This window comes from Tursiops truncatus, chromosome 1 (genome assembly GCF_011762595.2).
Source record: "Tursiops truncatus isolate mTurTru1 chromosome 1, mTurTru1.mat.Y, whole genome shotgun sequence".
Lineage (NCBI taxonomy): Eukaryota > Metazoa > Chordata > Mammalia > Artiodactyla > Delphinidae > Tursiops > Tursiops truncatus.
This window is the reverse complement of record NC_047034.1, coordinates 149,308,083-149,331,939: the sequence shown is the minus strand read 5'-3', so window position 1 is coordinate 149,331,939 and position 23,857 is coordinate 149,308,083. Positions and strand designations below refer to the sequence as shown.

Below are 23,857 nucleotides of genomic sequence, written 5' to 3'. Positions count from 1 at the left end.
GAAGAAACTGAGGCTTTAGAGAGGTTAAATAATTGGCCTAGAATGACACTTTGTGGTGGAACCTGGTCTGTCTCCTTTACAGCCTGACCCTTTAACAGTTTTGTCATCTGCTTCCACTTGCTGAGAAGCTCAAAGAAAGCATATAGTCCTCACGTCAAGCTAATTTTCTAAGGAAGGCTGGCAAGCTGGCTCCCAAAAGCCCTCCCAGGGTGTCTGTCTTAGATTATCTTGGTGAATTTATCTGTGATTTGCCCTTAGGCTTGCAGTCTCCAAAACTTAGATGTAATGCCCCCCCCCCCGCCCAAAATAGATCTGAGTCTTGGGAATACATTTACATTAAACCAAACTTTCAAGACTATTGGGTAAAATCAGAATATGTCAATTAGGTATTCTTCTGTAATAATGAATAAATATCACTTGAACATGTGTAGATGAACCGTGCACTTACCCATAGCGAGCTAACCAGGGATCTTAGATACTTGCAGCTCTTAAGACAAGCAAATTGGATCTAGATTGCCTTTCTGACTAAACCAAGACAGGAGCTGAAGGGCTAACAGGACTTGGGGAATTCAGTGTGGCAACTCGGTTATAAGCAAGATAAACCAGGATAATGACATGGGCTTTTCAGAACATCATGAACAGGAAGCACACTGGACGAGGACTCAGGAAACAGACAGTATCTTATCTGTTGAACTGGAGAAGGTTGAATTCTGTGTCTACTCAGCATGGCTGTGTGTGCCTACCTTTCAGAAAATCTAAATAACTCCTCCTTTGGTCATGAGAGTTTTATTGTGCCAGAGAGACCTGGCAGGAGAGTGTGTTGTTGGGGAGTAACCGAAGGAGAATCATTGGGGAGTGAAAGGAAAGTGATGAGGAAACCTGGTAATTTAGTATCTCTCGCTAAATGTTCTCTTCCCTTTTGCCAACAGACATTATGCGCGCGTGCGCACACGCAACCCACATACGTGTTCACACACTGCATCTTAACATGTTGACTCTTTGAACTCCCTATTTAAAGCACGTTTTGCTCCAAAACTACCCACGCTTCTATTCCACTTCATTAATATGAAAAATAAGAAAGTTAATTTTCTATGCTTAATTACTTTTGTTCGCATAACTTCTTCAATATTTTCACTCTAATATAACAGGAGTTAAACTATTTGAACATGTACAACTAGCCATACATGTAAAAGAGTAATTGGCTGTAGTTGAGCTAACTCCAAAAGCATTTACATGTGAATAATCACATTCTGACAGCTGGAACCCATGTTTTACCAACATTCTTTCAAATTATCCATGCTCCCCTTGTAAAACGTTTGCTTTAGTATCCATCATCTGGAGAAAAACGGAAATACCAGCAGCAAGAGGAGCTACAGCAACTTCGCCAGAATTTGCACCGGCTCCAGATTCTATGCAACTCAGCAGAAAAGGAGCTTCGATATGAGCGAGGAAAGAACTTGGACTTAAAGCAGCATAACAGCTTACTTCAGGAAGAAAGCATTAAGGTAACTCCAGTGGGCGTATCCTTCATTTAAGAGTCTCGATTGCTCAATTTACCCTGGGAATAAAGGAATCAGAATTCCTCAACTTGATAATTCACGACAGAGTCCCCAGATGGGTAGACAGTGTGAGCTATCTGGTGACTCCCTCCTTTAACTTCTCCCTACCGAGTAGGTACACAGCTCAATGGTTTCTCTGCTGCTGAAAGGCTGTGTGTGCTGTCAACCTGTAAATATGAAAAGGTTTAAGTTACGCAGTCTTTTGAAATCATTACCTAGACCTTTTAGCACTTAGTAAATTTCGATGACCTGAACTAAATCACTGGTGGTACTGCCCTAGTTCTATCTCTGGATGTATTTGTCTCTAATAGATGCATTATTATTGGTTCAATCAAATATCAACTGCACCAAAGTACAAATCATGAGAGAGCAAAGTTGTTCTTCCTGACATGAGTGCATCAGAAATTTGGGGGAACATCCCCCAAACATGCTTGTTTTAAAATAATCTATATAGAACTGCCATCCACAGATTCATCTAAATTTTATGAAACACAGGGGACTTCCCTGGCGGTCCAGTGGTTAAGACTTCATGCTTCCACTGCAGGGGGCATGGGTTCAATCCCTGGTCGGGGAACTAAGATCCCGCATGCCACACAGTGCAGCCAAAAAAAAGAGTAAGTTTTATGAACCACAAAAATGTTCAAACTGAACCACCATGTAAAATAGAACTTTCTTTTGATTGTGGTTCACTTCTGTAAACATATACTAGGAACCTAATATAAGCCCCTATCTCAGATTCTGGAATTCAACATTCAACAAATATTTATTGAGCATCAGTCCTACACAAGGCAGGCCATCTTGTCAATACTGAGGGTTTAATGATATGCAAAACAGACACAGTTCTTATCCCCTATTGCAGGGGTCAGCAAACTTTGACCTATGGGTCAAATCCTGCCTGCCTTCCATTTTTGTAAATAAAGTTTTATTGGCACACAGCCATACCTGTTTGTTGACATATTATTGATGGCTGCTTTTGCACTACCAAAGTAGATATGAGTAGTTCTGACAGAGACCATATGGCCCACAAAGGCTAAAATATTTACTCTCTGGCCCTTTATACGAAAGGTTTGCCACCCCTAGTGTAGCAGGATCAATGACCTTATTCAAAAAGCGACATAAAAATATTAAGAAAGGTCCCTACTTTTAAGGAGCTCACAGTCTAGTAGGGGAGATATGGAGGAAAACAAATAGTCATTTATTTCAAACTTCAAAGGAAGCCCTTTTGGGAGTTCTAGGATTATTTGGATAAACTTCTTCCCTAGCCTCACCCTTCATGGTTTTTCGAATTTGATCGTATTCCCTCAAGCCTTTGTAATTTTTTAAATAAATTTATTTATTTTTATTTTTGGCTGTGTTGGGTCTTCGTTGCTGTGTGCAGGCTTTCTCTAGTTGCAGTGAGTGGGGGCTACTCTTCATTGCGGTGCGCAGGCTTCTCATTGCGGTGGCTTCTCTTGTTGCAGAACACGGGCTCTAGGCGTGCGGGCTTCCATAGTTGTGGCTCACAGGCTCAGTAGTTGTGGCTCGCGGGCTCTAGAGCACAGGCTCAGTACTTGTGGCGCACGGGCTTAGTTGCTCCGCAGCATGTGGGATCTTCCCGGACCAGGGCTCGAACCCGTGTCCCCTGCATTAGCAGGTGGATTCTTAACTACTGCGCCACTAGGGAAGCCCGAAGCCTTTGTAGTTTTAAATTAAATTCCAAAACTTTCTCACATTTCAAGACAACCTTTTACCTTTCCCTTCAGACACCTTTCTTAGACCATTTTAACTGTCCACTGTGAGCGTACTCAGGCAATACTACGTCTCTGTCAAGGCACAATGACAATAACAACAGATCGTGACATCTTATATATGGTTGGCACCCTATAAATATTTGCTGGTTAATGAACGAGTCCTTCAGGGATGGGTAAATGAGAGCTTGATAAAAAAAGAGAAGATATTTTCTGTTTTAAATCTCCTTCATGGTGGGGTAAATTATTTGCCATTTCAGTAATGAGACATCATTCTTTTGGCTGGTCCCTTGGGCCAGGCATTTACGCAGAGTCATATGCAATAGCCAACTACCTTGTAGTGACAGTTTGTCCACTTTATCTCTTAGAAACCTCCCAACGCTGAAAGGTAAACATTTTATAGATGAGAAAACTGTTCAGGGGACTTCCCTGGTGGTTCTAGTGGCAAAGAATCTGCCTTCCAATGCAGGGGACGCGGGTTTGATCCCAGATCGGGGAACTAAGATCCCACACGCCGCAGGACAACTAAAGCCCGCACACCACAACCGCTGAGCTCGCGCACCTCAACAAGAGAACCCGTGTGCCGCAAATTACAGAGCCCACGCACTCCGGTGCCTGTGCACCACAGCTAGAGAGAGAAAACCCGCACGCCACTACTACAGAGAAGCCCATGCGCCGCAATGAAAGATCCCGCGTACCTCAACAAAGATCCTGCATGCTGCAACTAAGACCCGACACAGCCAAAATACTAAAAAAATAAAGAAAATAAATAAATATATGTACATATATAAAAAACTGTTCAAGTGGCAAAGCTAACAAATTGTGGAGTCAGAATTTAAACCCAGGTCTGTTTTTGTCTTTCCTGTGTAGAGTTATCTTTCCGTATTATCCCTTTCCTCAATTTGGGGTCATTTTCGAACCTCAGCTTTGCCAATTTAGAGATTACTTTTTAAAATCCACTCAGAGATAATTGAACTCTGGGTCTCTGGCTAATGTTAGGTGTACTTGTAAGACTGGTTAAGAAACCAGAATACTTATTTGTTGCTTTTAAACCTTTTTATTGTGAAATATAGCACTCAGGAAGTACACAAAACATATACATACAGTTTAATGAATTGTTGCAAAGTGACTACCCATGTAACCACCACCCGGGACAAGAAATAGCACATCGCCTGCATACCAGCATCCCCTGCATACCTCTTTCCCACCATAATCCCATTTCCTTCCATCTTAGCAGGAACCACTAATTTAAGTAATTACTCTCTTGCTTTACTTTATAGTTTTACCATCTGTGTATGAATTCCACACAGCATGGTTCAGTTTTGCCTGCTTTTGAATATTTTATAAATATAATCAATCAGTATACACACCTTGTATCTGTCTTCTGATGATCTACTTTGTTTGGAAGATTCATCCATGTTGTGGTGTATAGCCATTGTTCATTCATTTTCTTTGCAGTAGAGTATTCCACTGTAAGGAAATGCCGTAATTTATTTATTAGTTCTGTGATTTATGGCCATATTGCCTGTTTCCACGTTGGGTATATCAAGAAGAATGCTGTAGGCTTGCAGAGCTTCAGGCTGAGAGCGGTTCTGCCACCACCAATACTGAGACACTGTACTGAATCCTCTTCCTGGTGCTTAAACGTCCCAATCTGAAGCTTAAGAAGCCACCCTAGATGCACATGTCGTTGGCCAGAACAGTGTTTGCTCCAGTGTTGTCATCTTATTTCATCATTACCAGCATTACCAAAATGCTGAGCATTGTCTCTAAGACCAATGATCGTAGATCTCAGAGGCCTTTAGCTTTCTTGGCCTATGGCGTAGGTGGATAATATATTATGAAACCTATATGCCCTTTCTATTTATAATAAGTTTAAGTTTCATAATCCTGAACCAATCCAATGCACCAAATATTCCAACACTCAGTTTCTTCTTTTCTTTAATTTCTTTGTTTCTTCTTCTATTCATTATAAAATCCAAATAGAAACCAGTGGGACAGGAGATCAGTGGAAGAAGGGGGATTAACGGGATGATTTTAATCTGGCAAAGGCCACATCATTCAAGGCCAGGCAAACTGGTGGGATATGTTCTCAGAGTGTTGCGGAAGCCACTGAAAAATTTAAGCAGGAACGGAGGTCAAGTAGTTCAATTTATGTTTTTAAAAGAACACTTTGGCTGCAGTGCGGAGAACAGATTAGAAGGAAGTAAAAATGGAAGTAACATGACCAGTGCTACTGCTATGGCCCAGGATAGAGATGATGATGACCTAGCAAGGGTGGTGACAGAAATGACGAAAATGGATTGATGCAAGATGTGTTGTAGAGGTAGAGTGACAGCATGTGCTGAATAGGCTCGCTATTGGCAAAGGAAGGCTCAAGGATGGCTCTCAGGTCACTGGTCTGAACAAAAGGTTGGATGTTGGCCTCCTTTACTGAAATCAGAAAGACCGAGAGAAGAACGCTTTTGGAGATAGAAGCAGAATCAAGGAGTTCCATTTTGGCATGTATTGGCATAAAAGTGGTATTTTTAAATCATGAGAATGAACCTAGAGAGAGAATGATTCACTCTCTAGGAAGGCCTAGAATAGTCCAATAATGTTTAGAAGTTGAGTGCACTAGAATAGTCTACAAAATAAACCAAGAAGCAACAGCAGAGGTAAGTGAAAACTAGGAGAGGTGGGTATCACAGACTCCAGGAGAGGAGAACTTTCTGAGATGGATGGAGTAACTGCTACTAACAGGTCAGTTGTCCACTGGACTTAAATTCTGGCCAGGGAAGGTCAGTAGTGCTCTTGGCACTACTGAAGTAGTGGGAATGAAAGCTGGCTTGGAGTAGACTGGAAAAAAAAAAAATGATGGAAACTCTTTAGACCATGCATGTATAGAAACCCTTAAGTAAATTCCTTTGTCCAGCTGCCGTCTGGCTGGATAGACTTTGGCAAACCCTACTGACACAGAGCAGCTCCAGAGAGGTAATCAGCCACATGACATTGGTATTTGTCAGCCCTTGGGGGACTACACTTTCTTGAAAGCTGCTTATTCTAGCTCACATTCACATTCATTCCATGCTTATTTTTGTCACTTTTATTTATTCCCCACCTCTAGATCAAAATTGAACTCAAGCAGTCCCAGCAGAAGTTATTAGACAGCGCAAAGATGTGCTCTTCACTCACGGCTGAGTGGAAGCACTGTCAGCAGAAAATCAAGGAACTGGAGCTGGAAGTACTTAAACAGGCTCAGAGCATTAAATCACAGAACAACCTACAGGAAAAGCTGGCTCAGGAGAAATCTAGAGTTGCTGATGCAGAGGAAAAGGTAATTATCCTCACACTTAATAAATAACATGCACTGGATACTACTACTGAAATCCTGTTTCCCTAAGGATTTTAAAAAATAGATACAGTACAAACCTGATAGAATTCTAGGGGTTTTTTCACTCTCCCCTGCTTTCCTCTTTTGACATCACCTGCTCCTATGGTTCCAGTAAATCTTGTGTTTTTGAAGACTACATGAACTCAAAAAGGTAAATTTCATTAAAGCTATAACATGAACTTAAAGAATTGAGACCAGAGGACTTTATATTATTTATAAAGTATATTATTTATACTTTATATTATTAAGTCAAATTTTAAAGGACTTATTCTCCTCTCATTTGGATTGCCCATTTATTTGATTTTTATTTTGTAACTTTTGGAGGGATGAGTGTTGTGAAATGAACCATTTTGAAATATCGCCCCTGCATTTTAGACTGCCTGACACCAGGTGGCAGTAGTATGTCACACTTGCACGTTTTGATCTGTGGGTTTGAGAGTCAAATCTTACATAAAAAATATTTCATCAAATCACATAAATATAAAACAAACATCAAAATTAGATGATAGCAATATGGCTTAAACTCAAAAACCCAGTGTTGAGCTAAAGAAGCCAGCACAAAAGAGTTCATACTATGTAATTTTCCTTATATGAGGTTCAAGAATAGACAAAACTAAGCCGTGGTGATAGAATAATGTCTTTATAAGGGGTATGGAAGGGGACATGAGGGAATCTTCTGTGGTGCTGGAAGTATTCTTTATCTTGGTCTGGAAGAGGTGGTTATATAAGTAAAACTTCACTGAGTATGTAAGATACGTGTACTTTATTATATGTATGTTATTACTTTAAAAAAAGTAATTGGTAAAATTGATAAAGATTAGTAAAATTTTTAAATTTAGACATACTAAATATTGTTACTGGATTTCATGCAACAGGAATGCATATTCTGACTGTAGCTGGAAGAGTAAACTAGTATAAACACTTCAGAAATCAATTTGGCATTAGATCTAGTTAAGTTAAAGATGTATATACCGCACAACCCAACACTTCTACTAGGCATAAAAACTAGGGAAACTACTCTACTGAGCGTATATATCAGGATACGGGAATACAGTCATTTTCATAGTAACTGTTCCAAATGTTCACTGACTTGAGATGGAAGAGGTAAACTGCATATTTACACAGTAGCATAAAACAGTGAAAACGAATGAACTATAGGTACTTGCTGTAGTTAATACAATATTGAATAAATACCAAATCACCAAAAACACAGTATGATTCCATTAATATGATGGTCAAAATAGTACAAAATAACAACTGAGTCATACAGAAATACATATTATTAAAAGAAAAAGCAAGAAAATGATTAACACAAAATTCAAGATATTGGTTTTCTCAGGTGAGGAGGGAAGGGGAGTGATCAAAGAGGGTCACAGAGTAGACTTCAAACATACTGGAAATGTTCTGTTTCTTAAATTGGGTGGTGGGTTCAAAAGTTTGTCATTTGCCCTTGACAGAGAAGCCAATGGAATTAAGATTGGCTATCTTTAAGGAAGCATTTGCCCTAGGCAGAAATAAATGGGGCAGCTCAGAGGAACTTGAGCTGGCCTCAGCTAACTGGCTGCCCACTGCCATTGCCTGTGAATCATTCTACATCTTCAACTCTCCTATGGTGAGTGGGCTCTGCAGAGACTTAGGGCTAATGCAGAAAGCCCTTCTCTTAGAAGAGGACTGCCATTCACTGGTATCCACTGAACGTCTGTGGGGAACATGGTGCCAGACCATTGTAAAGGATTTGTTGTTGCATCAGGAATACAACAGAGGGAGAACAGCAATTCCACTGAGAACTATACAACTGCCAAATATTTACTAAGCACCTACTACATAGTAGTCACAATTTTAGGTGACATAAGGGTTTATAAAAAATATGTAAACAAATTAAAAGGAGATCTAATAAGAAAGTTTTAATGACACTTTTAGTCTAACATGTAAATTCTAAAATAAAATCATATATCTCTCTTTCAAATTCATAAATCTTATTTTTAGTTCTACCAGAGCATTAAAGAATGCACTACTGGAACTTCCCTGGTAGTCCAGTGCTAAAGAATCCGCCTTCCAATGCAGGGGATGCAGGTTCAACTCCTGGTCGGGGAACTAAGATCTCACATGCCGTGAGGCAGCTAAGCCCACATGCCACAACTACTGAGCTCACACGCCTCAACTAGAGAGCCTGCATGCCACAAACTACAGAGCCCACGCACTCTGGAGCCCGCATGCCACAACTACAGAGCCCATGCGTCCTGGAGTCCACATGCCACAAGTAGAGAAAACTCACACACCACAACTAGAGAGAAGCCCAAGAGCCACAACAAAATGTCCTGCATGCCTCAACCAAGATCCCGAGTGCTGCCAACTAAGACCCGACGCAGCCAAATAAATAAATATTTTTTAAAAAGTAAAAAGAATGCACTACTGGTGCTAGGCAGTATGCCAATAGGTACTTGGTTTGTAAGAGACTTCTATTTTGTTCTGAGATACTTATTCGTGAATTTAGCCACACCATGGAGAAACTAGACACTCTCACATGTTGCTGTTAGAGGTGTAAATTGGTCTAAAACCTATGGAGACAGTTTGGCATTATCTGTTAAACAAACAAACAAATAATAATAACCTTTGCCCTAGCAAAATACACAAACAAACAATGTTCTAAAACATTGTTTGTAATAGTATTGTTTGTAATAGTAAAAGATTGGAATCAACCTAAATGTCCATCAGTAGGGGGCTAGTTAAATATATTATGGTATATCCTTACAGTGGAATGAAATGCAGCTGTAAAAGAGAAGACAATTCTATATATTATATATAATATGGAAAAATCACCGAGTGTACTGCTATAAAAAAAGCAAGGTGCATAAGTACATGTAATATACCATCATGTGTGTAAAAAATGTTTGTATGGGGCTTCCCTGGTGGCGCAGTGGTTGAGAGTCCACCTGCTGATGCAGGGGACACGGGTTCGTGCCCCAGTCCGGGAAGATCCCACATGCCGCGGAGCGGCTGTGCCCGTGAGCCATGGCCACTGAGCCTGTGCATCTGGAGCCTGTGCTCTGCAGCAGGAGAGGCCACAACAGTGAGAGGCCCCCGTACCACAAAAAAAAAAAAAATTTTTTTTGTATGAAGGAGAATAGTATTTATTTAAATATGCATAAATAAATCTCTGGAAGAGTACATAAGAAATTAATACCAGTGATGACCTATTTGGTGGAGGAAAACTGGAAGGAAGACAGGATAAGGATGGGAAAGGGACTTGTCACTCTAGCTTAGTTTACCCACGTACACTAAATTATATGAATGTATTACATATTGCAAAAATTAAGTAATTTAATTCTAAAATTAAAATAAATCTAGTCACACTCTTTAGCTGAGATTTTTATGTTAGCACTACTGCTTATGATTTATATGGTATTTCCCTAATTGGAAAATAGGTCACACTCAAAGTTTTATGTGTAAACTCTTTTCATTTCAGATTTTGGATCTGCAGCAGAAATTAGAACATGCTCACAAAGTCTGTCTCACAGACACTTGTATTTTGGGGAGGAAGCAACTAGAGGAAAGGATAAAAGAAGCAATAGAAAATGAAGCTAAAATAAAGCAACAATATCAGGAAGAACAACAGAAGAGGTAAGAGGAGCAAAGACGTCATTTTTCCATGGGCTGAGTTTATGAGCAGCATCAGTTGACCACTGCGTTTCCTCTTTGTCCCCACTGAAGTAAACTCAGTCATAAAACTTCATATATTGATATATACATAGCACACTGCATTCTAATTGTTTATTTTCTTGCTTGTCTTTCATACTAGAGTGTGGAATTCTCAAGGTCAGGGATTATTTCTTATTCTGGAACACACTTGGTGTACCAGTAAATCTTCTTGAATGAATGGATTGCCTATGAAATATGATACCCTGGGATTTGCTTTTCTAACTCTAACATGATTGGCACAAAATGCACACTAGAATGTGGTTGGTGTTTTGTATTTATCAGCTGATTTTCTTCAAAGAAGATCCAAGTACTTTACAGGCATCTTAATCATTAATAAGCTGCTACTGGGTAGAAGCTGTCATGTTTTTTCTAAAAGTATTTTGATTATTATTAGGATTCTTACTTAAATGATCTTCTTGTATATCCTAAACTTCAGTAACTGATGCTTCTTACTTCTATGGCACTAAGAATGATTCACGTATGTCTTAAGAAAAATATGGTTCTAACTACTGAAAAGATATATAGATATTCACATAAACTGTTAAGCTCAGAAACTTACTTTCAGCTCTAGTTGAAAGCTCTAGCATAGAGCCTGGCACTCAGTAGGTGCTCAGCAAATATGTTGTGAATAAATGAATGTTTGAATGAATAATGGATTCACTCAGTTAGGTACGATAGAAAAATACTTGTCTCACTGCCACTTCTACCAGGATGACACCCTCCTCCTGTTTTAATACAACTAGATCCTGAATAAACTACAATAAGTATACCTTTTAAACCACTGCTCACAAAGCAAGAGAAAGCTCTAGGGCAAGCATACAATGAGACAAAACAAAAATAATGAATGGTAAACAACCTTAGAGTCAAGGGGCAGATAACACTATCAGCCCCAGGTTCAAGAGAAGCTGAGGTAGTTTGCCACAAGGTAAGACAGCTGAACTAGAGACTCAAGTATGAGCTGGGCATCTTGAAGTAGCTAAGGTGTTCCTCAATAGGCAGCTCCCTTGCTTCCTAAGAAAATCCAAATTACCTCTGGGGGAAAGCAACCTCAATTTAGATATTAAAGGACTCCCATGTATTCAGTTTACTCAAATATAAGCTTACAAACAAAAATCACCAAATAACACAAGGAAACTGGTTACCATGAATGAAAGTCAGCAGAAACAACAAACATCAGATTTATAACCCCCAAGAAGTTCACCAATTGGAATTAGGAAGACTAGATTTTAAAACAATTGTGTTAAGTTTATGAAGAAACAAAAGATGCAATCAAAGAATTGAACAGGAAAAAGGCTATTTAACTTTCCTGAAACCTGGTTTCTAATGTTTGAAGTAGGCATAGTGATACCAGTTCTACACATCTTTTGTGAATATTGGCTGAAAAGAAATACATAGAAGAGACCAGAGGACAGACAGCAGAAGCAAGAAGAACTACGGTCCTGCAGCCTGTGGAACAAAAAACACATTCACAGAAAGATAGACAAGATGAAAAGGCAGAAGGCTATGTACCAGATGAAGGAACAAGATGAAACCCCAGAAAAACAACTAAATGAAGTGAAGAAAGGCAACCTTCCAGAAAAAGAATTGAGACTAATGATAGTGAAGATGATCCAGGACCTTGGAAAAAGAATGGAGGCAAATATCAAGAAGATGCAAGAAATGTGTAACAAAGACCTAGAAGAATTAAAGAACAAACACCTAGAAGAATTAAAAAAACAAACAAACAGAGATGAACAATACAATAACTGAAATGAAAAATACACTAGAAGGAATCAATAGCAGAATAAATCAGGCAGAAGAATGGATAAGTGACCTGGAAGACAGAATGGTGGAATTCACTGCTGCAGAACAGAATAAAGAAAAAAGAATGCAAAGAAATGGAGACAGCCTAAGAGACCTCTGGGACAACATTAAACACAACAACATTCACAGTATAAGGGTCCCAGAAGGAGAAGAGCGAGAGAAAGGGCCCGAGAAAATATTTGAAGAGATTATAGTCGAAAAGTTTCCTAACATGGGAAAAGAAATAGCCACCCAAGTCCAGGAAGTGCAGAGTCCCAGTCAGGATAAACCCAACGAGAAACATGCCAAGACACATAGTAATCAAATTGACAAAAATTAAAGACAAAGAAAAATTATTGGAAGCAACAAGGGAAAAACGACAAATAACATACAAGGGAACTCCCAAAAGGTTAACAGCTGATTTCTCAGTGGAAACTCTACAAGCCAGAAGGGAGTGGCATGGTATATTTAAAGTGATGAAAAGGAAGAACCTACAACCAAGATTACTATACCTGACAAGGATCTCATTCAGATTCTAGGGAGAAATCAAAAGCTTTACAAACAAGCAAAAGCTAAGAGAATTCAGCACCACCAAACCAGCTCTACAACAAATGCTAAAGGAACTTCCCTAAGTGGGGAAGAAAAAGAGAAGAGAAGAAAAAGACCTACAAAAAAAAAAAAAAACCCATAACAATTAAGAAAATGGTACTAGGAACATACATATCAATAATTACCTTAAACGTTAATGGATTAAATGCTCCAACCAAAAGACACAGGCTCGCTGAATGGGTACAAAAACAAGACCCATATATATGCTGTCTACAAGAAATGCACTTCAGACCTAGGAACACATACAGACTGAAAGTGAGGGGTTGGAAAAAGATATTCCATGCAAATGGAAATCAAAAGAAAGCTGGAGTAGCAATACTCATATCATATAAAATAGACTTTAAAATAAAGAATGTTACAAGAGACAAGGGAGGACACTAGATAATGATCAAGGAATCAATCCAAGAAGAAGATATAGCAATTATAAATACATATGCACCCAACATAGGAGCACCTCAATACATAAGGAAACTGCTAACAGCTATAAAAGAGGAAATTGACAGTAAGAAAATAATAGTAGGGAACTTTAACACCTCACTTACACCAATGGACAGATCATCCAAACAGAAAATTAATAAGGAAACACAAGCATTAAATGACGTAATAGACCAGATAGATTTAATTGATATTTATAGGACATTTCACCCAAAAACAGCAGATTACACTTTCTTCTCAAGTGCACATGGAACATTCTCCAGGAAAGGTCACATCTTGGGTCACAAATGAAGCCTTGGTAAGTTTAAGAAAATTGAAATCATATCAAGCATCTTTTCTGACCACAATGCTATGAGATTAGAAATCAGTTACAGGGGAAAATAAAAACATAAAATATACAAACACATGGAGGCTAAACAATACACTACTTAATAACCAAGAGGTCACTGAAGAAATCAAAGGGGAAATCAAAAAATACTTACAGACAAATTATGATGAAAACACGATGATCCAAAACCTATGGGATGCAGCAAAAACAGTTCTAAGAGGGAAGTTTATAGCAATACAAGCCTACCTCAAGAAACAAGAAAAATCTCAAATAAACAGTCTAACCTTACACCTAAAGGAAATAGTGAAAAAAAAACAAACAAAACCCAAAGTTAACAGAAGGAAAGAAGTCATAACGATCAGATCAGAAATAAATGAAAAAGAAAGGAAGGAAACAATAGCAAAGATCAATAAAACTAAAATTGGTTCTTTGAGAAGATAAACAAAATTGATAAACCTTTAGCCAGACTCATCAAGAAAGAAAGGGAGAAGACTCACATCAATAGAATTAGTAATGAAAAAGGAGAAGTAACAACTGACACTGCACAAATACACAGAATCATGAGAGATTACTACAAGCAACTATATGCGAATAAAATGGACAACCTGGAAGCAATGGACAAATTTTTAGAAAAGCACAACCTTCTGAGATGGAACCAGGCAGAAACAGAAAATATAAACAGACCAATCACAAGCATTGAAATTGAGACTGTGATTAAATATCTTTAATCAAATGTGCAAATCAAATGTGCAAATCTTTAAGCAAATGTGCAGGATCAGACAGCTTCACAGGCTAATTCTATCAAGCATTTAGAGAAGAGCTAACACCTATCCTTCACCAACTCTTCCAAAATATAGCAGAGGGAGGAACACTCCCAAACTCAATCTATGAGGCCACCATCACCCGGATAACTAAACCAGACGAAGATGTCACAAAGAAAGAAAACTACAGGCCAATATCACTGGTGAACATACATGCAAAAATCCTCAACAAAATCCTAGCAAAGAGAATCCAACAACACATTAAAAGTATCGTACACTATGATCAAGTGGGGTTTATGCCAGGAATGCAAGGATTCTTCAATATACGCAAATCAATGAATGTGATAAACCATATTAACAAACTGAAGGAGAAAAACCATATGATCATCTCAATAGATGCAGAAAAAGCTTTCGACAAAATTCAACACCAATTTATGATAAAAACCCTCCAGAAAGTAGGCATAAAGGGAACTTACCTCAACATAATAAAGGCCATATATGACAAACCCACAGCCAACATCATTCTCAATGGTGAAAAACTGAAACCATTTCCACTAAGATCAGGAAGAAGACAAGGTTGCCCACTCTCACCTCTGTTATTCAACATAGTTTTGGAAATTTTAGCCATAGCAATCAGAGAAGAACAAGAAATAAAAGGAATCCAAATCAGAAAAGAAGAAGTAAAGCTGTCACTGTTTGCAGCTGAGATGATACTATACATAGAGAATCCTAAAGACACTACTAAAATTGACTAGAGCTAATCAATGAATTTGGTAAAGTAGCAGGATACAAAATTAATGCATAGAAATCTGTTGCATTCCTATACACTAACAATGAAAAATCTGAAAGAGAAATTAAGGAAACAATCCCATTTATCATTTCAACAAAAAGAATAAAATACCTAGGAATAAACCTACCTAAGGAGACAAAAGACCTGTATGCAAAAAACTATAAGACACTGATGAAAGAAATTAAAGATGATACAGGGCTTCCCTGGTGGTGCAGTGGTTGAGAGTCCGCCTGTCGATGCAGGGGATGCAGGTTTGTGCCACGGTCCGGGAAGATCCCACATGCTGTGGAGCAGCTGGGCCTGTGAGCCATGGCCGCTGAGCCTGCGAGTCCGGAGCCTGTGCTCTGCAACAGGAGAGGCCACAACAGTGAGAGGCCCGTGTGCTGCAAAAAAACAAAACAAAACAAAAAAGATGATACAAACAGATGGAGAGTTATACCATGTTCTTGGATTAGAAGAATCAACATTGTGAAAATGACTATACTACTCAAAGCAATCTACAGATGCAATGCAATCCCTATCAAACTATCAATGGCATTTATCACAGAACTAGAACAGAAAATTTCACAATTTGTATGGAAACACAAAAGACCCCGAATAGCCGAAGCAATCTTAAGAAAGAAAAACAGAGCTGGAGGAATCAGGCTCCCTGACTTCAGACTATACTGTAAAGCTACAGTAATCAACACAGTATGGTACTGGCACAAAAAGAGAAATATAGATCAATGGAACAGGATAGATATCCCAGAGAAAAACCCACACACCTATCATCAAGTAACCTATGACAAAGGAGGCAAGGATATACAATGGAGAAAAGACAGTCTCTTCAATAAGTGGTGCTGGGAAAACTGGACAGCTACCTGTAAAAGAATGAAATTAGAACACTCCCTAACACCATACACAGAAATAAACTCAAAATGGATTGGAGACTTAAATGTAAGACCAGACACTATAAAACTCTTAGAGGAAAACATACGAAGAACAGTCTTTGACATAAATCACAGCAAGATCTGTTTTGATCTACCTCCTAAAGAAAGGGAAATAAAAATAAACAAATGGGACCTAATGAAGCTTTAAAGCTTTTGCAAAGCAAAAGAAACTACAAACAAGATGAAAAGACAACCCTCAGAATGGGAGAAAATATTTGCAAACTAATCAACAGAGAAAGGATTAATCTCCAAAATATATAAACAGCTCATGCAGCTCAATATTAAAAAAACAAACACTATGTATATATATAACTGATTCACTTTGTTATAAAGCAGAAACTAACACACCATTGTAAAGCAATTATACCCCAATAAAGATGTTAAAAACAAACAAACAAACAACCCAATAAAAAAATGGGCAGAAGACCTAAATAGACATTTCTCCAAAAAAGACGTACAGATGACCAAGAAGCACATGAAAAGCTGCTCAACATCACAAATTATTAGAGAAATGCAAATCAAAACTACAGTGAGGTATCACCTCTCACCAGTTAGAATGGGCATCATCAGAAAATCTACAGACAACAGATGCTGGAGGGGGTGCGGAGAAAAGAGAACCTTCTTGAACGGTTGGTGGGATTGTAAATTGATACAGCCACTATGGAGAACAGTGTGGTGGTTCCTTAAGAAACTAAAAATAGAATTACCATATGACCCAGCAATCCCACTACTGGGCATATACCCAGAGAAAACCATAATTCAAAAAGACACATTCACCCCAGTGTTCATTGCAGCACTATTTACAATAGCCAGGTCAGGGATGCACCCTAAATACCCATCGACAGACGAATGGATAAAGATGTGGTACATATATACAATGCAATATTACTCAGCCATAAGAAGGAACGAAATTGGGTCATTTGTAGAGACGTGGTTGGATCTAGAGACTGTCATACAGAGTGAAGTAAGTCAGAAAGAGAAAAACAAATACCATATATTAACGCATATATGTGGAACCTAGAAAAATGGTACAGATGGACCAGTTTGCAGGGCAGAAATAGAGACACAGATGTAGAGAACAAACATATGGAGACCAAGGGGGGAAAGTGGTGGGAAGTGGTGGTGTGATGAATTGGGAGATTGGGATTGACATATATACACTAATATGTATAAAATGGATAACTAATAAGAAAAGAAAAAGAAATATGTAGAAGAAATATATGAAGTAAGTATAGGAAAATGAAATATGGAGGGAAGTTATTTTCCACAACAAAGGAGACTATCTAGTACACATTATTTTGTAACCTGAAGAAAGCAACCCCAATTTAGATATTTATGTTGTAACCTACTTTTTTCACTTAAAATAGTATAATCCGTTTACCTGTCATTAAATCTTCTTCTAGAACATTATTTTAATAACATGCCATAATTTATTTACTCAGTCCTTTATTGTTGGACATCTACATTTTTCCCAGTTTCTTGCTATAGGAAAGAATAACATAATATATACCTCCTAGACAAATTTTTATGCATATCCTTCATTTCCTTGGGATAAATTCCAGCAAGTATAATTATAATATAACTGCCTATCATAAAATTTCAAAATTGAAGAGCTATATAGAATAAAAAGCATACGTTCTTCAGAATTTTACCCTTCAGCAATAACCACTTTAAGTGGTTGCTATGTATTTCTCATATGTTTTTCTATGTTTATGCATATATTTTTTATTCTAGTTTTATTTTCTTTTAAGTTGAATCATTTTACTCTATTGCTTTGGAATTTGCATTTTTAACCTAACAATATAACATGGACATCTTATTAGCCACTTAGTAGCTGCATCACCTTGGGCAAGTTTCTTATCCTCTATGCCTGTCCACGCCTACCTCATAGAACCAGTGTGTGGATTGGATGAGTTATAGCAGTTGGCTTGTATCAGTGTCTGGCACATACTAAGCACTTGTATCAGTCAGGGTTCAAACAAAGAAGTAAAACCAATAGGAGTCATATATACTTATCAATAATAAGAGATTTGTTACAGAGAGCTGATCTTATACAGTTGTGGGAACAGGTTACACAGTCTGTAAGCCTGTCATCTTTGTTTCTTATGCTGGAACTCAAAGTCCGCAGGGCAACCAGTCAGGAAGTGAAAATGGATATAAAGTGAGGGAGAGCTGGAACCCATGAGCACAAGCTGAACCGCAGAGGCTGGCCTGGAACCCAGGTCAGTTTCACTACCTCCAACCTTGATAAAGTAGGGAGAAGCTGGTCCCCCTCATCAAGGAGCTGCAAAGACCTGGCCCAGGAGATCGAGAAGATGAAGGAGGATGAGAGGGAAGGTGGAGCAGTTGCAGACCCAGCTGTCACCTCACGCCACGGTGAGCAGCAGATAAGCATCAACAGTATGAGCTGCAGAAGCACCTGCTCTGACTTTCCAAGTGTAAAACTGCTTCACTTCCACCCTCCAAATCTTGAGCAAATAGATCTCTTGTAGCCCACTCTAACCAGAAACATACATGGAAGGAATTCCTACCCAAGTTGACACATTTTACAAAGCCACTACTACCGAGGTGTTATTATTGTTGTTATTTCTATATTCGATGTTACTGTTGTCAAAATCATAATCTTCTTCTCTTCAGCGAAGTGGAATATTCATTTTGGCTAGAAAAAAAATGTTTGGGGATAAGGGAAGTGGCAAAAAAAAAAAAAAAAAGAGGCTAGAAAGGTAAGGTAGGCTTGGTCATGCTGAGCCTAACTAGCCACATTATGGAGTTTGGACTTGTTTATGGGTGAGATTGGTCTATAGTTTTCCTTTCTTGTCTCTTTATCTGGTTTTGCTCTTAGGGTATGCCGGCCTCATAGAATTAGTTAGGAAGTGTCCCCTCTTCTTCAATTTTTCTGGAAGAGATTGTAGAGAATTGGTATCATTTCTTCCTTAAATATTTGGTAGAATCTGGGCCTAGTGCTTTATTTTTTGGAAGGCTATTAAGTATTGATTCAATTTCTGTAATAGATATAGGCCAGTTCGGATTATCTATTTCTCCTTGTGTAAATTTTAGTAGATTGCATCTTTCAAGGAATTGGTCCATTTTATCTGTTATCCAATTTGTGGGCATAGAGTTGTTCATACTATCCCTCTATTGTCCTTTTAATGTCCATAGGATCAGTAGTGATGATGATGATCCTGCTTTCATTTCTGATATTAGTGATTTGTGTCTTCTCTAGCCTGGCTAGAGGTTTATCAATTTTATTGAGTTTTTCAAAGAACCAGCTTTGGTTTTCTGGTTTTTCTCTACTGTTTTCCTGTTTCCAGTTTTATTGATTTCTCCTCTAATCTTTATTATTTCTTTTCTTCTGCTTTATTTAGGCTTATATTAGTCTTCTTTCTCTAGTTTCCTAAAGTAGAAGCTTAAATTATTGATTTTCAATCTTTCTTCTTTTATAATATTTGCATTTAATGCTATAAGTTTCTCTCCAAGCACTGCTTTTGCCACATCCCACAAATTTTGTAAGTTGCGTTTTCATTTTCATGTAAACTACATGTACTTTAAAATAATTTTAAGATTTGTCTTTAACACACGTATTGTTTAGATAGAAGTATGTTTGTTTAATCTCCAAATATTTTGTGATTTTCCACCTTTCTGTTATGGATTTATAGTTTCATAGTATTTTAAGCAGTTGTATAGCATTTTGTTACATAGATATATCACAATTTATATAAAATGTTTTTTAGACTTTTTGCTGTTATAAAATAATTTTTTTTAATATTTTATTTATTTATTTGGTTGCACTGGGTCTTGGTTGCAGCAGGCGGGCTCCTTAGTTGCAGCTTGCCGGCTTCTTAGTTGTGGCATGCAAACTCTTAGTTGCAGCATGCATGTGGGATCTAGTTCCATGACCAGGGATCAAACCCAGACCCCCTGCACTGGGAGCATGGAGACTTAACCACTGTGCCACCAGGGAAGCCCCTAAAATAATTTTATAATTAATATCCTGACACATAAGACTTTGTAACTATAATGAAGTATGAGAAGTGTTATACTAAGGGAGGTTTAGGATGCTCAGATAACACATAGCAGGGAGACCTAATTTGGTCTAGGAAGCTCGAGAAAGCCTTCCTCAAAGAAAGCTATTTAAGCTGAGAGGCAAGTAGTTGTTATGGTAAAACTAAGTGGAAAATATCAGGCAAAGGAAGGCCTGGAAGAGGAGGATAGGGAAAAGGTTGGAGTTGCAGGGGAGGAATAAGTGTGGAGAATGACTTGTTTCAGGAAGTGAAAAAGTGCATTTTGCCTGGAACAAAATGTTTGAGGGTAGAGGAAGTGGCAAGAAAATGAGGCTAGAAAGGTAAGCTAGCTAACAAACCATATTAAAGGAATTCCCCCACTGCTGAGAGCCCGGCTGGGTTCAGTCCTTGGTCGGGGAAATAAGATCCCAAAGTCCAAAAAAAGAATTTTTACTTTATCTTAAGAGTAAAGGAGAATGCTACAGCAGTGTTAACACATGTGCATTAGTATCAATAGTGTTTGTAACTAACAACCCTATATTAAAGCAAGAAAATGATGAGATTCAACTCATAAAGCACTCAGAACAAGTACAAAGAATATGGAATCCCCGGGACTTCCCTGAGGGTCCAGTGGCTAAGACTCCTCGCTTCCACTGCAGGGGACATGGGTTTGATCCCTGGGCACGGCCAAAAAAAAAAAAAAGAAAGAATAAAGAATTTGGAATTAGAGCCCTACCTCCAACGTTTCCTAGCCGTGTGACCTGGAGCAAGTTAATTAAACCTCTCTGTGCCACAGCTTCCTCTGGTAAATAAGGAAAATTATTTATTCTTCATAGGGTGGTTTTCAGGAGTGAGAGAGAAAACTAAGAAAAGCTTCTGTCACAAAGGAGTTTCCTTTGATGTTGTTCCCTTTATCTTACGGACACCTACCTTACCTCAGTGAACCAAAAAAAATCCCCTGTGCCCAGTATAACAAATTTAGGTCAAAGAGTTTCTTTTGCAGAGCTTTGCAATTCACAGTGTGGTTTAATGTACATTAATTGCCTTCAGGAAACTCCTAGATCAGAATATGAATGAGCTACAAGAGCAAGTGAAAATCTTAAAGGATAAAGAGAATCAACTGGAAATGACCAGTTCTCAGCAACAATCCAGAATTCAGCAACAAGAGACCCAACTTAAACAACTGGAAAATGAAAAAAGAAAATCTGATGAGGTAAGAAAGCAAATAGGTATGCTTCTCAGTTTCCCTATTCCCTTAGACCTAATTGATAGCTAATAAGAGCTAATAATTATTGAATGCCTAGCACTTTACCCATGAAGTTTAGTCAGGATTCATTCAGGAAAGCAGAATCTACTCTAGGTATTGCAAGCAAGAAGGAATTTAACACGGGGAAGAACATGCTTACAGAGCTGTTGGAAGGGAGAGGTAGGGGTGAGTAGAAGGTTGCCAGCTTTCAATAAATCCAGAAGTTCAGAAATCACAGGGAAACCAACTCCTGCAGCACCAAAGTGGGAGATTTACAGGAACTCTCCCTGAAGCCCTTACGAAAGTCTCATCTGCTATCTTCCCTTTCATCTACCTGGTAGTGTTACCCAGATACTGGATTTGCCTCGTGGTAGGTGTTGAGCCAAAAGATACAGCCAAGCCAAAGAACAGGAGAAGGAAGGGTTTGTTACTTGCAGCAAGTAAGAACACCAGGGCTCTCTCCCAAAGCAGTGTCTCCTTGAACAGCAAAACTGGGGAAGTTTTAAGCTAAGGGTACGTGCATATTCATGAAGGAGCTTGAGCAGAGGAGAATTCAGCATAGAATTGGGGCAAAGGTCCATAGAGTCCAAGCTTTAGTTGATTGAAGTCATGAGGGTCAACATCATCATGCTGTCCTCCACCTAGGTGGGGGTCTTACTTCCTGTAGAAATCAAAGACGTGTATCAGATTGTTATGTATATCCCTTGAGGAGGAACTAGGACTAGATTTATCGCTGAACTATTGTTTCTTGACTGCTTTTCCTTTGTTCTTACATTCCCTCACTTCCATTTAGATCATTAATTACTGAGACCTGTTCAAGGGCAAGCATCGTGGCCAGGCTTAGATCACAAAATGGATTAGGCCAAAAATGGCTTCTGTCAAGAAAGCCATGCCTGGTTCTTTCTCCAGGGACCCCCTACCATATCTGCTTCGAGTAGTGCTAGAGGAGAACAGTGGCTTTTCCTGTGCTTTCCCCCATGCTTTCCAAACTGTGTGCAGCTGCCTTTCATTTGCAGAAACCAAACTGGAACTCTGCTGTCAAGGGAGTTTGGGAAAAGTTTTCAGACTTCCAACCTTGCAGCACAGGGGACAGCTTAGAAAAATAGGGGCCCTGGTAAGCAATGTCACAGTCCACTTTGTATAATCAGCTTCCAAACAAACCTTTTACCCAATATTTAACCTTTTAAACAATAAAAAGAATAGTATGCTTGAAAAGCAAGAAGAACTACAATTCTCCAGCCTGTGGAAGGAAAACCACATTCACAGAAAGATAGACAAAATGAAAAGGCAGAGGACTTTATACCAGATGAAGGAACAAGATAAAACCCCAGAAAAACAACTAAATGAAGTGGAGATAGGCAACCTTCCAGAAAAAGAATACAGAATAATGATAGTGAAGATGATCCAAGACCTCAGAAAAAGAATGGAGGCAAAGATTGAGAAGATGCAAGAAATGTTTAACAAAGACCTAAAGAATTAAAAAACAAACACCTAGAAGAATTAAAAAAACAAACAAACAGAGATGAACAATACAATAACTGAAATGAAAAATACACTAGAAGAAATCAATAGCAGAATAACTGAGGCAGAAGAATGGATAAGTGACCAGGAAGACAGAATGGTGGAATTCACTGCCATGGAACAGAATAAAGAAAAAAGAATGAAAATAAATGAAGACAGCCTGAGAGACCTCTGGGACAACATTAAATGAAACAACATTCACATTATAGGGGTCTCAGAAGGAGAACAGAGGAGAAAGGACCCGAGAAAATATTTGAAGAGATTATAGTCGAAAACTTCCATAACATGGGAAAGGAAATAGCTACCCAAGTCCAGCAAACACAGAGAGTCCCAGGCAGGATAAACCCAAGGAGAAACACACTGAGACACATAGTAATCATATTGTCAAAAATTAAAGACAAAGAAAAATTATTGGAAGCAACAAGGGGAAAATGACAAATAACATACAAGGGAACTCCCATAAGGTTAACAGCTGATTTCTCAGCGGAAACTCTACAAGCCAGAAGGGAGTGGCATGATATATTTAAAGTGATGAAAGGGAAGAACCTACAACCAAGATTACTATACCCAACAAGGATCTCATTCAGATTCGAGGGAGAAATCAAAAGCTTTACAGACAAACAAAAGCTAAGAGAATTCAGCACCAACAAACCAGCTCTACAGCAAATGCTAAACGAACTTCTCTAAGTGGGAAACATAAGAGAAGAAAAGGACCTACAAAAAAAAAAAAGCCATAACAATTAAGAAAATGGTACTAGCAATATACATATAGATAATTACCTTAAACGTGAAGGGATTAAATGCTCCAACCAAAAGACATAGGCTTGCTGAATGGATACAAAAACAAGACCCATCTATATGCTGTCTACAAGAGACCCACTTCAGACCTCGGGACACATACAGACTGAAAGTGAGGGGATGGAAAAAGATATTCCATGCAAATGGAAATCAAAAGAAAGCTGGAGTAGCAATACTTATATCACATAAAGTAGACTTTAAAATAAGGAATGTTACAAGAGACAAGGAAGGACACTAGATAATGATCAAGGGATCAATCCAAGAAGAAGATATAACAACTATAAATATATATGTACCCA

The 23,857-nt window shown here is 38.5% G+C and overlaps 1 protein-coding gene across 2 annotated transcripts in view; it reads left to right on the top strand.

Annotated features, from left to right (window-relative positions):
• The window catches only part of CCDC30 (coiled-coil domain containing 30), a 171,985-nt gene that overhangs the window by 115,084 nt on the left and 33,044 nt on the right, over positions 1-23,857 (top strand). For both annotated transcript variants that reach the window (XM_073791227.1, XM_073791230.1), the window contains 4 exons: positions 1,326-1,505; positions 6,393-6,602; positions 10,126-10,280; positions 21,044-21,206. In XM_073791227.1, the coding sequence (XP_073647328.1) occupies positions 1,326-1,505; positions 6,393-6,602; positions 10,126-10,280; positions 21,044-21,206 (708 nt within the window). The remainder of the gene's footprint in view (positions 1-1,325; positions 1,506-6,392; positions 6,603-10,125; positions 10,281-21,043; positions 21,207-23,857) is intronic.